Source organism: Anser anser, assembly GCF_964211835.1.
Source record: "Anser anser genome assembly, chromosome: 6".
Taxonomy (NCBI): Eukaryota; Metazoa; Chordata; class Aves; order Anseriformes; family Anatidae; genus Anser; species Anser anser.
This window is the reverse complement of record NC_139726.1, coordinates 25,978,224-25,996,284: the sequence shown is the minus strand read 5'-3', so window position 1 is coordinate 25,996,284 and position 18,061 is coordinate 25,978,224. Positions and strand designations below refer to the sequence as shown.

The window sequence follows — 18,061 nt, the reverse complement described above, 5'->3', positions numbered from 1 at the left end:
CAGACAGTCAAGACTAGATAGTTAAACTTCTATGTAAGATGGGACATGTTTATTTTAATAACAGAGCACTTATAGTTATTCAGTGGCACTACGTGTTTGTAGCTGTCAGGGATCAGTAGCTTCCCTGTGCTCATTATGTCAAGAGTAAAGAGCTAGATTTCATCCTAATTGTCTTGTCTTTAGGCTAGGTGACAGTGATTTAATTTTCACTGGAAAAATGAAGCAAAACTGAAGATGATGCCCACATTTTGAGTCTAGTAACTCAGTTTCCTCACGGCTGTGTAAATTACAGTCACTAAGGGAGTACTGAGGGGGCAAAACATCAGTGTTGGAAGTGTGGGTCAACTTTAATCTAAGTGGTTAGTGGGTTTCTTCAGCTTACTAAGGGATATGCAGCAATTTTCATTGGTCACAGAGGTCAGCTGCTTTGAAGCAATAGTCCGTGATATACTAGCTGTGGTGTATAACAGTGATTTGTGTATAGTCTGGGTCTAGTGGCAGGACTTCTTGTGATGTTAAAGGCTGACTAATGTCCAGCGTGTTCCTGTGAAATTCTAGTGACTCTAAGTTAGCTGGCATGTAGTATCTTACAAGCAAATATAGTGACTCATTTATAGTATCATCTGCCCGAAGATAATGGTACTTTCTGGGATGTATCAAAATTGGAAACCAAGCGATACTGCTTTCTGTATTTAAATTGGGAGAGGAGATTAAGTGATGGGATCAATTTATTCTGAGTGTTACTTTTAATTGTTCTTTTCAAAGAGATACAGTCATCAGTATGGGAGACTATTTTCAAAATGTCCTTGCAGCCAAGTATCTGTGATCCTGGTAGGGCAGGTATTTTGGGAGTTTTTGATGGCAGCACCTACCTAGGAGGGGGAAAGAGAAGATTCGGTCGGAGTAATAATGACACAGTTCCTTACCACTGTTGCTTGACAGGGCTTAGAGTCCAGTTGTCAGGAGCTCTTCTGGAGCACCTTCTATTAAGAAGGTACTTGCTGGTTTACACTGTAGACCTGTGAATTTGTGTGCATTGTGGTATTGGCTTCCCTTGAATATCAAACTTAGGAATTTGTGTATTTTTGGGGGGAGGGGAAGTTGATCAGGGCAGTATATATGATAATTTATTAACAGCTAACTGTTTGCAAACAGGGTGGAAAATATGCCATGGGAACCTCTGGTTGTTCTTGTGTCCTATTCTTCCCCTCCATGGAGTGTGATAAATGTAGGGATGATGTGAGGTGAGAATTGTGTGTATTAGCCACTCTCACCATCCCAACTCGCACCTATCGGTGTGTCATCTTTCTGGTCTAGTAGGAGGTGTGGATTTCTTACCTTGTCAGGAACTTCCCTTGGGGCACAAGTGGAAGGAAGCAAAGTTACAGGAGGTGAAGCTCTATTTTTGAGAAGTTTTCTTGGTTTGAAGGTGTCACCTGCTTCTTTGGCCAGAGAAAAACTGAGGTTAGGTTTCAGCTGGGGATTATTCCTGCTTTGGCCATGCCAGGCAGGGTTATATGTCAGATCTAATTTCAGCATGTTCAAAGTAAGAGCTTCTGCCCTGAGGCTGTTGCAAGGTAGAGGGGGTTCGAGGTGTTGGTATACATGTTTGTGCGTAGGGACCGTCTGCCACGACTTTCTCTAGCTAATCTGTGGAGCTGTGGGTGAATGCTGAAGGTGATACAATTTATATAATACGGTAGGTTGCTTGTAACACTAAATGCTTAATCTAAGCAAGGGGTGAAAGGAGTCTGCAAATAACCATTGAGCTGCAACAGATACTTGCACCTCCTTGTTCTGCCCCTTAAGTCCGGTGCACTGATCATCTGTTGTGTGTGATTTCAAACTGGGTAACTGCAGACAAGCTCAGATCTTTAAAATAGTGGTATGTAAAGGGTCTCTTGAATGCTGCTGTTCAGAGACTTGTGATTGCTTGTGTCTTGTCAACTTTATGTTGCTTTCTGTTGGTGTCTGAAGCCTGGCTTTGCATTGTTTGTGGCAGTAAGTCCAGACCGTCCTCAGGAAAGGTGATAACGAATGGTCACACTGCATAAGAAGTTGAGCTGCTGCTTGTTTTCCCACTAAAATCCGTTCTTGTAGAAGCTAGTAAACCGACTAAATGCACAACAGGTTAATGGTCTCTAGAGGAAACAAGATTTGTGTAGCCAGACAGTCTGCTTGAAAGATCACTGTGCTATTTTAGTTGTGGTGATCTAGCAAGCTAAAGAAGTATAGTAGATAGAGCTTCGTCCTATTTCCCAAATGTAAACTGCTGCATTTGTTTGCTTCACTGTGCAAGATAAATCTTAAGGCTGGTCTCTCACTGAGTCTGAGATAACACCAAAATATTTTATTGGAGTGTGAGATCAGAATGGCTTCTTAAGCTGCATTTTTAGATCAGAATGAGGAGGCCATTTCCTGTCTGGACATTTCCATGGTGTCTGCTCACAGCCTGACACAACTATATTCAGATCTTTAAGAAGTGCCTGCCAATTGAGGGAGCAGACTCTTTAAGGGCTAGTTCAGTCTGTGCTCATCTCTACTTCGCTTCCTTGTTTTCTTCGCAGTAATAAATAGTGTTTTCTTGTCTTCCTAGAGCTTTTTGATAGAACAAGACTGAGAGGATATTCTTGTCTTGATCACTCACTAATTTAGCAACAGCTTGATGACTAAACACTTACATGAGTAATGCTGCTTCTTCTGGTGTGGGCGTGTACATCATAATTATATGGGCATACCAGTATAACCTGTCATTTTTGTCTCCGCCTATCTCCCTCTTCTCTCTTCTTTCAGAGTACTTGAATCCTGACAACGGAGGGCAGCAGATGTTCTCTATAAGTGATGCTTTTATTAAAGGTAAGGGGAAACTTCAAATGTTGCTGTTGTGTGCTTTAATATAACCGTGCAAGTTCTTCAGTAGTCCTTTAACAGGTTATTGACCTTTTGGAAATATTTTCTTGATAGTAAAACTGAAGCTACTTGTGGCAAAACTGGTATATAGACTATATTCTGTTGTTTTTTAATGTGCTTACAAGCTCAAATTTCTTTCACTTCTCAAATTTTTCATTCAAAAACACTCAACCTTTTATTTTATTAAAGTAAGTATAAGTAGCAGTGTTTATCACTTTTGTTTGTAACTTACCTACCCACAAACTTTTATAAGACACCAATTCTAACTTTCTGTGCAAAAAAAAAAAATAAAAGTGATAGGATTAATTGCACTCCTTCTACAGAGCAATTCAAAGCTTCATTTCAAATTTTTCTGGATTTCTGGTCACCAGCACTACTACTTCTGAAACGAAAGGTGATCAGACACAGTTGTGAGTTTTAAAACCATCTGCCTTCCAATACTGTAGTCTGGTGCGCTTGTGGGATTTTTGTTTCCATTTGATGCTCTTGATTTTAGTGAGCTCAAAGGAGAGGAGGAAACAAATGGGGAAATCACAAAGTCTGTGCAGCCAGAAAAATGAAGTCTGGCTAAAGTAATGCCTAGTTTTTAACTGAACTTTTGCAGGAGAGGGGTAAGGGAAGAAACCCAGCTTAAATTCTGCTTATCTTCTTTACAGACAATTTTGAGTATGGAGTGCTTGGAAGAAGTAAATTTCTTTTTTTCAGTATTCCTGCTCAGGTTATTATATAAGGATTTTGCATTCAGATCATGCACTCTCAGTTGTTTTAAGCTTGAATTCTGAAGACTTATATACTTGCTGATGAGAAGTTACACACCGCTTGCATAAAATATTTATTATATAGTCAGCCATTATGTGAATGGGGAAGTTCTGATTTGGAATATCATAATACCTGTGTGGGAAATAACTTAGTTTTCTGCAATCTGAAAGAGTTACTGTGTAACGAAATAACCTATAATCTTGGTAATGCAAAACACAGAGAATGTTTTAAAGGCATATTAAACAGAGATTGAAAGTGGCAGTTACGCCCTCTAAGTGGGGACTCTTCTGCACTGTTGAAACATGTTTTCTCTTTCCAAAACCAGAAATAACTACAGTTTATGTTGACATTTAGAATTAAAAAAAAATAAATGTATCCAGTGGATACAGCCTTTGTTGGCATCCTGTTTAACATGCTGAAGAGTATATGATAGGTGAAATGGTATGAGAAGATGTGCTGAGATTTTTGGAAAACTTCTGCTACTTTCTTTATAGAAAATTCTTAAACTTCAGAGAGAAAAGAGAATTCTGTTGTATAAAATACTGTGACTTAGGCTAGTTGAGCCAGCCTGCTTGCAGTTCACTCTGCACCTGACTAGCCAGGGGGGTGGTGGTTGGGTTCAGGGCTACAAGTCATGTAAAGGTTCATCAGTAGCATAGCATTTTTTTTTAAAATATGTTTGGGAGACATGCTAAACAAGACCTTTACCAAGATATTTTGGCTACTTGTGCTGCAGCCTGAATGGAATAACTTGATCTTTCTACTGCCACTTACATGTATAGGTCTTTAAAGCAACAGTTTTCTGTGGATCAAATTAGTGCCTTTGACTACTATTCTAAATCTAAAAAGGCATTATGATTATGTATTATGAATATGTAATGTATTTTGAATTTGCTGCTTATTTATAGGTAAAACTGGGATATAACTTCTGTTTTCTCATGTCTTAATTTGTTCTTCTGGAATTAAAATTATGTGCTGTATACTACCAGTACAAGAATTTCACTAATTCTCTTTTCCTCAATGTACTCACAGCTATTGTACTTGATATTGTTTGCAGTCTCCTTTTACCATGATTTCTAGCTCAAACTCAGTCTTTCAAGAGGCTTAGACTTAAGTCTTAGTAAATTCTTTCCTTTTCCAAGTAGCCTTTCAGAAAGATGCAGGAATTCAACAACAAACTTTATATTAACAAGGTTCATTTATCTCTTGCAGAGTCATTATTCAACAGGAGAGTGGAGGAGAAGTCCAAAGAACTCTTTTTCACACCACTAGGCTGGCACCATAGCAACCTGGATCTGCTGAGGGAAGAGAATGGGGAGAAACAAGCCATGGAAAGGCTGCTGTAAGAAAAATACAGAAAAAAGAATTTGCGTATTTTGAGTAACAATTCCTGAAGTCCTCCTGTTCCACCAGCTTTCTGTGGTACTTGATCTTCTGTGGACAATACAAGGAACTAATTTGTATTAAGAAAACAGCATTTTTACAGCATATTTTGATTGCTTTCTTGCATGTGGTTTTATATGTTGAAACAGAGGACCAGAGAGTTCACTCTCTGAAAGTAACTTCTGAAAGGTGACTTCAATTAAACTCTGCTCTGTATCTTTTCCACATTTTTTTTTTTTTACAGCTCTGCTAATCACAACCACATGATGGCACTGCTTCAGCAACTTCTATACAATGAGTCCCTGTCCCTGTCATGGAGGGATATCATTGTACCTGTGGTCTGTCAAGTAGTTCAAACAGTACGGCCTGATGTCAAGAACAGAGATGATGACATGGATATCCGCCAGTTTGTCCACATCAAAAAAGTAAGTTTCAGACCTTGAATGTAGGGAAAGACAAAGAATGCAATTGCTGGCAGCACCTGCTGTTTGAAGACAAGGGTCATCCCCACTCCCCTCAGCATGTTCAGTGGTGTAGTTGGCCAACAGGGCCTTTAGATAATGCGGGTTTCTAGGAAAAGTTGTATAGAAAAAACTCTGTATCCTGGGAAGGGTGTCTCAGTGCCCTGGAGCTGACCTCTTCTTTCAGGCCGTAGGCTGCAGAAGGTAGGAAAGAGCAACACCTCTGTAATGACTTGTTTCCTTTTTGGGCTTCTGCTTGTTTTATGCTTGGATTGGAGAGGTACTAAACACTGGATAAGTAACTTTCAAGACTCTGTATAGCAATGTATTGCTCTGTAACTCCCTGTTATGGAGGATTTAACTCCTCCCATGCTAATTGCAATGACTTTTTGTGGAGGAAAACTTGATCGTTATGGGACGGTGCATTTAGGTCTGCCAGATGGCCAAGAGATGACATTGCTGAGCTGTAAGGCTGGAGTTGTGGCATGCAGTTTCTTCTTAGAGGCTGATGTGAAACTAACCTCTAAGGAAGTAGCCTCACTGAGGCTCACAGGCTCAGGCTTATTTTTGCATTGCAGAAGCAAGTTATGATATGAGGAGAGCCTTGTGTTACTCCTGACAGTTCTGTAGGATCTCTTGAGGCAGCAACAATTGATGCCGCCTGTCCTGAAGCCCAGTTTCAAAAAGCAGATGTTCAGATGTGAAAACTCTCATAGGTATTTTTATATGCCAGTAACAGAAACATTCTCTGAAACATGTCATTAGGAACCTGTTTCATGTTTGTTACTCCTGTGATTGGTTGTGACTCTAGGCACATCAGTCAACTGTTTGTGTTCGAATAGTAAGTAGAGGTTTGTTTATTCTCTTTTGTCATTACAACTCTTGTCCATTATTAGTGAAAATGGTATGTGCAAAGGCATATGCTCCCGATGGCCTGTAGAAACTTGCATTACCTTATTGTCTTCCAGAGTGTACTTGATTTCACAAATACGTATTTGCTGGGAGGAGCTTGGAGATCCTGGAACTTAATACTTGCTTTCATGTTGTTGTTTCTAGTTTACCAGACTTTAAAGGAAAAGTTGTGTGTCCAGCATGACAGCATCTGGTCTTTCATCTGATAATTGAGGGTGTAGATGAAGCTTGCACAATAGCCACAATAACTATTCTGTTAGGTTTACAGCATTTAAGCTATGGGAATGTATAACAGTTCTAAGTGTTGGACTTCCTTTGCTCTGTTAGATTCCTGGTGGAAAGAAGTTTGACTCCATGGTGGTGAATGGATTTGTATGCACTAAGAATGTTGCCCACAAAAAGGTAATGCAGACTGGATTAATCAAGTGCTGGATGTAGTGCGTGCTGAGGAAACAAATGTCCTGTGACTTCCTTTGCACTAGAAGCTTCTCTCACCAGTCTGGAGGTGTACGGCCTTTTTTCAGTTTGCGCAGCACCTGAATGAGAAAGTGTTTTAATGTGTTTCTTTTCAAAGCTGTTTTCTGTTGTCTCAGATTCTAGTGTAGGGAGGAAAAAGCTTTCCTCATGCATGTATAGCAAGATATCCTTTCCACCCCTATCACTTCAGAATGTATCTAATGATTACCCCAAGAGTTAGCTGGAAAAAAAGACCTTATGGTCATGATCTTCGTGACAGTATAATAAAGTGAACCTTTATTTAAAGCTGGAGGTCAAAATAGAAGTGATCTGAACGGAGGCTCCAAGGTATGTGAAGAGTTAGTGTGACTTGGTGTAGTTGGGAGGGGACTGCAGAAACTTCCAACACTTCACTCTTACTGGACAGTAGCTGTGAAATTCCAAGAACTGGGTGTAACATGCTCATAAAAAGAAAAATGTATAGTTGGTGTGGGGAATAACTGAGATGCCTGTTTAAATACAGTCATGGGTAGTCTGGTATGGGTTTTTTCCCTATTTACTTTTCCAGCTGTGTGTCTTTTAACTATTTTGTTTCTTTCCTAGATGAACTCTTGCATAAAAAATCCCAAAATTCTTCTGCTGAAGTGCTCAATTGAGTACCTCTATCGAGAAGAAACCAAGTTTACCTGCATAGACCCTATAGTGCTTCAGGTAAGAGCATAGTTTTGTTCTTGGTTGAAATTGCCTGAGACTGATTCACCCTTTTGGGGTGCACATCTGATTATTCAGTATGTAAGGTGGACTTGAGTTACTGGGATTGTGTATTGAAGAGAGATTTCCTCTTGTAACAGCTAGCTAGGAAAACTGTTGCACTAAATAGAGTACAAACTTGTAGTCTTCTGAGGGTTTTTGCCATCAAGAGTTACACATACTGATTGTATTTAATTGTAAGGATCAAGATCTATATTTTAAGAAACGTTCATTTTTAATGATACACTGTGTGAGGAACACAGGGTTCAGAAAGTCACAGCTAGGCATGGCTTAAGTGTGCAGAGAAATATTAAAGAAGTGTGTATAAGTGAGAGTTCAGTTCTACCCACATTATTCTTTGTCAAGCTTGAACAAATGGGACAACACCCAACCTAATGAAGTGATGAACTACAAAACGTCACTTCGGAACAGGTGCCCAGCCCTTGAGAGCAGGGAGGTGCCTTGGTATGGAAACACTGAAATGGGCGGACGTTCTTTAATGTACTGCATGCCTGTCTGAGGATCAGTTTTCAGGTCTTTTGTAGGATATTTGTAATTTGGGCATTTGGTACCTTACTAAGCTTGGGCCATAATGTTTTTTTCAATCTTTGACTGTTTCCTTAAAATGCATTTAAGACTGCTTCCATTTGGTGCTTAGTAGACAGAGTTACATGTATAAAAACTTCAATAATAAAACTTACTTCTGCATAGCGAGTTGGTTTTTCCAGTAAAAGCTTAAGCTGCGTCCTGTCCTTTGTCTGAACAATGTAGAAGTATCTACTGTTCTTTCTGACTACTGGTTACTGTGATTGTTTCAGTATCTGCTTCAGAACATGATCATACGTTTTTGTGTATCTGCCTTAAAATCCTATATGGCAGAGAATACTACAGAAATACTAGTTCAGTTGAAAAGGCCAGCTTCTGTTGAATGGCAAACTGCTTTTGTGGTACCTTTCTTTTGCCTGGAACCTCTAAAACTTGACTACTGTGAGTCACAATAACAACCAAAAATACCTGATTTGGGAAGCTGTATTGTCCCTCTAATAGTGTAGCCCATTAGTTCTTATGAGGGTTACAGCCCTGCTTTCTCTTTCTGAGCATGGTAATAAAAGTGGGGAGATAGTGAAATGAAACCAGAAGGTGGCAATGGCTGGCAAGGCAATTTCACAGTGCACAGCATTTGGGATCCTACTCTGGAAGCATTGTTCCCAAGTGCAGATTTAGGGACTGAGGCTTGCTGTATGATGCAGGAGTTGAAGACAGAGAGAGCAGTTGTATACTCTGAGTGAATGGAAGTGTCTGTGAGTGCCAGCACTCGACGTTAGTGTGTATCTGAAGGTGGGGAACATAATATTGCAAACAGCTTTTATTTAGGATGCTCTAACTATAGCATCATTTGAACATAAGACTTTTTTTGTGTTAGGATATAAGGTGCATGTAGATATTTCATTAAGATATTTGAGCCTCATATGGGGAATGAAGTATTGTTTTGTGAGAAGTCATCCAAGATACTGAGAATAGAACTACTGTCTCTGGACTCCACACACAAAGCTAGTTCCTGTTGAGTGGTGTGGCTGTGCATATATAAAAAATGTTTGGATTCTGCAGCTTTCTTCAGACAGTCATTGGACCATGCCTTCACACCTGATTAGGGTATGTAGCAAACTATTGATAAACTGGGCGATGGGGATATGTGCACAATGGAGAACTGATGGTGTTTTCTGGATAGCTGATTTCCCTGTTCTATAGGAAAGCTCAATATATAAATGAGAAAGTAATATTAAGCATTTAAATATATATATATATTTTAAGACAGGTTTGATCTACTTAATTGCCATGCATTGTTTTTTCTGCAGGAAAGGGAGTTCTTGAAGAACTATGTACAGCGGATAGTTGATGTCAGGCCTAACTTGGTCCTTGTTGAGAAGACAGTGTCCCGAATTGCACAGGACATGCTGCTGGAGCATGGTATCACTCTTGTCATCAATGTCAAGCCGGTGAGTGTTTCATGTCAGACATCAGACTGTACCTTGTGGTGGATCTCTAACTTCTCTTTGTAGCATTTTTTAAATGGTCTTCACTTCCAAGGAGACACAGCAGACAAACCTAGAAAGTAATTTTTCTTCACTAATTTCTACCAACTCTCTGCTGTGCCCTTGCTGGCTGGTCTTTGTACCCTGGCTATGTTTTAGTTAACTGAGTCATATTTGTAGCAAATGCTACAATCTTCCCTCTCACCAGTAATAACTGCCAAACTGCTTTTCTATGATGTGCATTTGGGTGTGCGTGGGAGTGACTGGATTTAATCCAGAGTTTACCTCACAAAGTGGGATGTTGCCTGGATAGCACTGGCATCTTTTAGAGCAATCTAAAAAGTACTAATGTCTTATTTGCACTGTAGATTCTTACTTTTCTTTTTAATTTTCACAGCAAGTGCTAGACAGAGTAAGTCGAATGACCCAGGGAGACTTAGTGATGTCAATGGATCAACTGTTGACCAAACCACGTTTGGGAACCTGCCATAAATTTTATATGCAAGTGTTTCAGTTGCCCAACGGTGAGTAAATCTTAATGTCCTAGTTTGTGTGCATAAGAGGCTAAACGCTTTGCTCTTGGTAACAAGGTTTGAACTGCTGGGTACTTTGTGTTATCAAGTATTATTTTCTGTTCATCTTTCTTTACTTCTGTTACATCTTGGAACTACAGTGAACTAAGTCTGAGCACACAAGCTTCATCAAAAAGTACAAGATCTTCTGTTCTTGGTACAATGAAAGATGCTAGACTTCAATTAGACTGGTTCTTTCCACTGCCCTGGAGATTGTCTAGTCCAATGTCTTGTTCAAAACAGGAAGGGTTAACTTCAAGGCAAGATCAGATTTCTCAGGGGCTTGTCAGCAAAGTGTTGAAAATATTGCAGAATGGAGATTTCACAACCAATCTGGGCAGCTGTTTAGTAGTTTAGTAATCCTCCCCATAAAGAACTCTTCCACCTTTTAACAAGGCAAATTCTGATTGATTATCTGTGCACTCTACCCCTTGTCTTTTCATTGTACATCTTTGAGAAATCAGGTTCCTTTTTCTCTGTAACACCCTGTAGGTAGTGGAATTCTTCAAAGGAAGTAACCTGGCAGATTACCAATGGTGCTGGCACACAAATGTGGATGCAGTTTTTGTGGCAATGTAGTCTTGGCATCTCTTCTTCAGGTCTGCCTTACCCCCTTCCAACTTCTAAATTTTAGTCAGTCTTGTACACTTTGACTCATAAGGATGAGCAAACTTGCAAGGGAGGATAATGGTTCTTCTCTTTCACTGCTGCATACCCTGTCTCCCAGTCTGCAGCGATCTTAGCATAAGATGTTCAGATTAATGTGTTTTATGTGGTCTTTACTTGGACTGCACAATGACTTTTTTTTATAAAACAGGAGGAGTTTGTAGCAAAAGTTTGCTTTGTTTGCAAAAAGTGTTTTCTCAGTACATATAATACGAATTTCTGCAGCTGGATTGTGCTACCAATGTTTCTCGCTCCCAATCTCCATTAGTCTATTCAGTGTGTGAGATGCCTAAGAGCAGGTTGGCATCCTAACTGCTGTTTTTGTTTTTTTCCTTGTAGATCAAACAAAAACACTGATGTTCTTTGAAGGGTGTCCCCAGCACCTGGGCTGCACTATCAAATTGTGTGGTGCTGCAGAGTATGAGCTGGCCCGTGTGAAAGAGATCCTGATCTTCATGGTCTGTGTGGCTTATCATTCCCAACTGGAAATCTCTTTCCTTATGGACGAGTTTGCTATGCCCCCTACTCTGGCAAAAAACACCTCTTTTCATTCCCTTATTGAGGATCCAGGAGATGAAAATGAACAACAGAATCTTTTCAATGGTGAGGATTTCAGCACGGCAATCAGAGACATCGAACTCTCCACTGAAAAGCTTCCTGTAATCTCAGAGTCAGTGTCATCTGATGAGGTCACCTTGCTTGAACAAAGAGGATTATTTGAGAGAGGTGACCAAGAGAACAGTCAGCTAGAAACAATGTCCTCAAAACAGCAGGAGCACCACAAAATGGAGTCGTCATTTCCAGTGTTCCACTCTGTACCTCCTGCAATACCTGAAACATCTCTTCTGCCCCTCCACGGCATGGACCAGCACTTGGTCGCTCTGGATAGTCAGACACTAGAGCCACTTCAACAGGCAGATGATCTGCAGGAATCCAAGAGTCAAATGAGAGTCTTCAGAGACCCTCTCCAGGATGATAGTGGTTTATATGTTACAGAAGAGGTAACTTCTTCTGAGGATCGTCTCAAGACTTACTCTGCAGCCTTTAAACAGGAGTTGAAAGATGTTATTCTCTGTATTTCTCCTGTAATGATGTTCCGTGAACCATTTCTTTTGACTGAAAAAGGCATGAGATGCCCTGCCCGAGAATACTTCCCTGAGCAAGTTTATTGGTCTCCTCTCCTTAATAAGGAATACAAGGAATTGGAAAGTAGGAGGAAGAGACAATTATTGCGGGATCTTTCTGGATTACAAGGGATGAATGGGAGTATACAAACCAAGGCTATACAAATCTTACCTTCCCATGAGTTGGTTAACACTAGGATAGCAGAGCATCTAGGTGATAGCCAGAGCTTAGCCAGGATGCTGGCTGACTATCGGGCCAGAGGAGGGAGGATTCTACAGAGAAGTACAGATCCCTTTGCTCAAAGTAAGGATGTGTCCAGTGTCCCTACTGGAAAAACTGGTTGCAGGATTGAAGAGGATGAGAAAGGACTGGCTCAGAGTGAATCCTCTTGGTCTCATAAGGTAATGATTCAAACTATGCTACTGAAAACACAGTTACATTATTTTTTCCTGGTAATATAGAACATGTAGTTTTTAATACTAAATGTAAAACTGGAGGCTTTTATGACTGGGTCAAAACTGCATTTTGGATTGCAGTGCTCTGGGCACTTAAACAAACGAATTTAACCAGCTACTAGGTGGATATGAGAGAGCAGAACATGAGACTGCAAAACTTCCCTGAGAAGGGAAAAGCCTGTGAGGCTCCTTCCTCTCTTATCCTGAGAAGTGTACAAAATCAGCCCAGAATCAGTTTAGTACATTGGCTGTTCAGCTCAGTTGCACACAACTGATTCATGAAAATGAATACATGGAGGGGAAAAAAAAACTTTGTTTCTGAAACTGAGCTTCCCTGCTGCATGTACTGGTGATTTCTAAAAGCATAATGGTCATCCCTCTTTAGAGGGATTAGCGTCATGGAAACAGCAGTAGGCTGTAATTACATTAAAGTATTGGATTGTTCGCAAAAGTTTGGGTGATCTGGAGAAATGCGAGAATCTCTTAATGGAGAGGGTAAGGTCTTGTTAGAAACTTCCAAGTAAGGGAGTATGCACTTGGAACCAAAAATATATAAGGGCATGGGAAACTGCCATGACAGCTGCTAATTTGCGTCTGAGGAAAAATGTATTGGGACTTCTCAAGCACTGAAAGCTATGCAGGAAAAAGTCTGTCAAGGGTAGCAGAACTGGTCTTGTAGTAGTCATACATTTTGGAGCCACCATCAGCCCCCAAGTTCATGACCAGAAGTCACCTTTTAGTTGGTGCTAAACGTAAATCTATGTAGCTTCACAGGCAATAATCTAACAAGCTGGAAGAGTAGCTGTTGCTCTATATCAAACTGCTCTGTGCTGTATAAATTTATTTATAAAGAAAATTATAAAGTCACAGAATATCCTGAGTTGGAAGGGAGCCACAAGGGTCATTGAGTCCAGCTCCTCGCTCTGCACAGGACCACCCAAAAACCAGACTATGGGGATGAGAGCGTTGAGTAAATGCTTCTTGAACTCTGTCAGGCTCAGTGCTGTGGCCACTGCCCTAGGGAGCTTGTCCCGGTGCCCGACCACCCTCTCGGTGAAGAACTTTTTCTTAACTTCCATCTCCATGCTGTTCCCTCAGGTCCTGTCGTTGTCCCCAGAGAGCAGAGCTCAGCGCATGCCCCTCCACTCCCCTTGTGAGGGAGCTGCGGGCCACCATGAGGCCTCCCCTCGGCCTGCTCTGCTCTGGGCTGGACAAACCAAGGGGCCTCAGTTGCTCCTCATACGTCTAGCCCTCTAGACCCTTCACCGTCTTTGTAGCCCTCCTTTGGACACTCTCCAGTAGTTTTATGTCCTTTTCATACTGTGGTGCCCAAAACTGCACACAGTACTCAAGGGGAGGCTGCACCAGTGCAGAGCAGAGAGACAATTGCTTCCTTCAACTAGCTAGCAGTACCATGCTTGATGCACCCCAAGATACTTTTGGCCCTTTTGGTTGCCAGGGCACATTGATGCATATTCAACTTGCCATCAATCAGAACCCCCAGATCCCTTTCTGTGGGGCTGCTCTCTAGTCTCAAAAATATTTGGTAACTTCATAGTTCTGTAGGGAGTAAGAGGGGATATGGTTCCATTCTGGCAGCAGGGTGGTAAATCTCTTCATAGAAAAAGGCAGAAAGTTTGAAGTCCTTCTGTAGTCTCAGTGAGTAATTGAGGTGTAATATACTGGCAAATACTTGACTGTAAGGTGTGCTAAAACATTCAATGTCTTGGAGACTCTGGACTTTTGTCTTGGGGCTTTGGATTTCTGTTTTGGCCCCTCAGTTTCCTTTCTACAATGTGGTTATGTTGTTTATATTATATGTATTAGTTATAGCTTCTAAAAATGGCAGTTAGCACTTAAATTTACTTGAAGCTCAAAGATAATGTAAGATTAATTTGTAGAAAAGGAACAAACCGGGCTTTGCCCTTAAATAAAATTACTAGAATAATATTTTGTCATTGATTGTGTGTGGATGGAGGTGTCTGTAACCAGTGAATGAGCTGTTTTCTCTCTACCAGGTGGATTGTCTGAGTCCAGTAAACCATCAGAGACTCTGTGTTCTCTTCAGTAGCTCTTCTGCTCAGTCCAGCAATGCTCCAAGTGCCTGTGTTAGCCCCTGGTACGAAAACTACTCCTCTACAGCATGTGTAGTTGTTAACTTTTTTTCTGAAGGCAAGGTCAGTGCTCACTTCATAGAAGTACTTCTTTGAGGACTTGTTGGTAGGTTGTAATCATCTTCTAATGGGAACTGTTGCAAAAATTTCATCTTGCCTGATTAGGTGGGTCCAGAGCAATATTCCACAGCCTTTCTAATCCCTCAGGCATGAAGGAGAAAGCCCAGCCTGAAACTGAATGCTTTAGTTGGACTTCTGACTGTAGAGCGATGTAAGTGTAGGGAGGACACTGTGCAGCCATGTGGGGAAGAGTTACTGTATATAAACAAAGAAGAATGTCCAAACCCAAAAATAAGCCTTGAAGAAGAATCTTAGACTACTTCTAAATTGTGTTATCTGAGAGGGGCATTTGAATATATTACTGTCTTTCTCAAAGTTAACAATGTTAAGCTTTAACTGTAGTCTTAGCTTAGAGGGCTATAACTTGTTGCAATTTATGATGTTTTTTTTAGTATTACTCCTTGGACAGGTCTTTCACCTAGCTCAGGTGAAAATACAGAGATGTCTCTCTTACAGGAAATCTAGATCTTCCTCTGTGAAAGCTAAGGAGTGAACAAAAAAATGTTGAGCTTTTTAAAAAGAAGTGATAAAGGCGCATAAATTAGTGATAGTTAGAAATCTCTGAATAGAGACTTAAATTGATACTTACACATCTTAAGTGGCTTGGTTGCTTCATATTCTGAGAAATGAAAACTGCTATTAAATTTAAAGCTGTTCTTAAATTTTATAAGATTTCTAGGCTTTTTTCATGTTCTATTTGTGCCCTCTTTGTAACTGTTTAAATGTTAATGTTCAAGGCTTCAAGCTGTCTCGACTTCTGTGCCTAGGTGTTCTCGAACATGATCTTCAAAAGAGCAATTGAATTGTGTTCCACTTTTAAATGTCAAGTTGAAAGTTGTTCTAGTAAGAACTCAAATCTCATTATTAGCAAACTTGACAGCAGGGATCTGGGAAGAGTAGTCGGGGGGGGGGAAATAGCCTTTGTTATACAGGGCTGAGAACAAACAAGCAGAAGGTACAGATCTGTGTCCTTCAAGGCTATTGCACAGCTAGCAGTGGCAGGATATCCCCTCTAAAGCTTTTCTTTTCTCTCTGCTTTAGGATTGTGACCATGGAATTCTATGGGAAAAATGACCTGACACTAGGGATTTTTCTGGAGCGCTACTGTTTCAGGTGAATTAGTAGTAAATCTCATTCTAAACAAAACAAAAGCCTTTAACAGCTCAGTGAGGTTGAGCTGACACTTTCTTTATAGACTCTCCTTCCTGTGCACTCAGGAGATTAGCATGAGCCTGTTGTATTCTAGGAAAGCTTACACCTTAAATTTGCTGCTCCCTTTGCTTTATGAGCATGCTGTAGTAAACTCTTAAACCTGGTTCCTGTTTCATTTCCTCATGCTCACTTCTGGCAAGCAAATACATCCACTGCTTCCCTACTTCTGCCTTGTGTCTATTCTATTAATAAGGTAGAATAAGTGGAATGGATTACAAAGCAAGAGTTGTAAATTCATAAAGTTGTGAATTCATGAAGAGTACAATAAACTCTGCAGAAACAGCCTTCATTAAAGGCTTGGGAAACTTACAGTAAAGATAAATAGTACTGTGACATTAAAAAGCATACTAAATGTGTTGAATCAGCTCTTCAGCAGTGTCTACCATATGATCATAAGCGTTCCCATTTCTCTCTTTAAGGCCTTCCTACCAGTGCCCCAGCATGTTCTGTGAAACACCAATGGTGCACCACATTCGTCGCTTTGTACATGGGCAAGGATGTGTGCAAATTGTTTTAAAGGAGCTGGACTCCCCAGTCCCTGGGTACCAACACACAATTCTTACTTACTCCTGGTGTAGACTATGCAAACAGGTAAGGATGAGGACTTAAGAATCATTGCTATTCCAATTTAGTATTCCTGTTGTGATTGGGTGTGCATGGAAAGACAGGATTTTTGAGAAAGTGCTCATCCCTGGAGCTATGGCTAAACTTGTACAAAGCTTGTTGTTAGAACAGATATTCTCATGTGTCTACAAATTACTCTTGTAGAATTGTGGCTGTTGAAGGTGAAACAGACATAGTGTGGTGGAAACTAATTTCTGACACATGGAAAAACTAGAGTTGCCCTTTAAGAGACAAAGAGCTTTGCCTCTTCCCTGCAGTGAATCTATACAAGCATCAGAAGAATGTGTGTATAGGGAAGGGCAGATGCTGAGGCCTACTGGCTTAGTAATTGGCTCCACCAATTACCAAACCACTTGGTGTTCTTTAATCTGTTTTAGACTGGACAGTCTGTATTGAGTCAGTGTGATGTCTAGACTTTGTTTAGTAGTCATTAGAAAGTAAATAAAATCTTCATTAGAAAGATGAAAAACCACAAGGTTGCAAGATTTGTGTATTATCTGAAACTTGTTCTTTAATTTAGCTAAGAAAACATTGTCAGCTGGATACTCATCTCTAGCCAAACTTATTGTTAATCTTAAGAGCCTTCTAAGACAAGAATAAAGCTTAATTAAACAAGATTCACGCAGTGCCTCAAACTTAAAACATCTTAATTACCCATGCAAATGACTCAGTTCACATACTTATGCTGGCTTAAACATAGGTGTTGGATTTAAAGATATCTGGAGGAAGTTAATGTAATTGCTGAAGGCAAGCCCTACGCTGCTGTGTATACACTTGTTCTATAACCTTTTATTTCTGTGTGCTCATGTAAACACTAATAAGCTTGTGGCTAATAGGTATGTATAAATGGCTACTCTAAGCTTGCAAGCACTGCTGAAGTTGAAATATACTGCAGAGCAATATCAGTGTATTCATAGGTGAAGAATCACCAGGGAAAAAGCATGCAATGAAACTGTTGCTGGTGACTGGACTGCTGGAAACTATTTCTATGCAGAGAAACAGCATCCCAGATTTAAGGATGTGTTTTCACTCCCCCAGCTAAGCACCTGTTATCATCAACTAGCAGTTGTTGCTTATCTGGTTTATTGCATCCATCTGTGTGTTGGGTTTAGCTTTGTATAAACACTATATTTGTTGTTTGGTATCTTTCAGGGTCGTTTGTGCTTCTGATTCTAGAAATACCTAGATTACAGTCTAGGTTAGCCTGTCCTTAATCCTGGTTGAAGGGTGAAATTAAGGCACTTTGCTTTCAATTTCAGGTGACACCAGTTGTTCCCCTTTCCAATGATTCTTGGTCTATGTCTTTTGCAAAATACCTTGAGCTGAGATTCTACGGGCACCAGTACACTCGAAGGGCCAATGTGGAGCCTTGTGGTCATTCCATTCATCATGACTATCACCAATATTTTTCCTACAATCAGATGGTGGCATCTTTCAGGTGAGGTTCACTGCTTTATATATATATATATATATATATATATATATATATATATATATAAAAAAACTTCT

The 18,061-nt window shown here is 40.3% G+C and overlaps 1 protein-coding gene across 6 annotated transcripts in view; it reads left to right on the top strand.

The window, feature by feature from the left end:
- The window catches only part of PIKFYVE (phosphoinositide kinase, FYVE-type zinc finger containing), a 62,366-nt gene that overhangs the window by 27,682 nt on the left and 16,623 nt on the right, over positions 1-18,061 (top strand). For all 6 annotated transcript variants that reach the window (XR_014586374.1, XM_083842779.1, XM_083842778.1 and 3 more), the window contains 12 exons: positions 2,794-2,856; positions 4,882-5,011; positions 5,297-5,477; positions 6,753-6,827; positions 7,485-7,592; positions 9,488-9,628; positions 10,062-10,188; positions 11,242-12,428; positions 14,501-14,601; positions 15,758-15,829; positions 16,348-16,519; positions 17,812-17,990. Coding sequence is in view for 5 of the 6 variants with exons in the window: in XM_083842779.1 (XP_083698905.1) it covers positions 2,794-2,856; positions 4,882-5,011; positions 5,297-5,477; positions 6,753-6,827; positions 7,485-7,592; positions 9,488-9,628; positions 10,062-10,188; positions 11,242-12,428; positions 14,501-14,601; positions 15,758-15,829; positions 16,348-16,519; positions 17,812-17,990 (2,536 nt within the window). In the remaining variant the exon portion in view is untranslated. The remainder of the gene's footprint in view (positions 1-2,793; positions 2,857-4,881; positions 5,012-5,296; positions 5,478-6,752; positions 6,828-7,484; positions 7,593-9,487; positions 9,629-10,061; positions 10,189-11,241; positions 12,429-14,500; positions 14,602-15,757; positions 15,830-16,347; positions 16,520-17,811; positions 17,991-18,061) is intronic.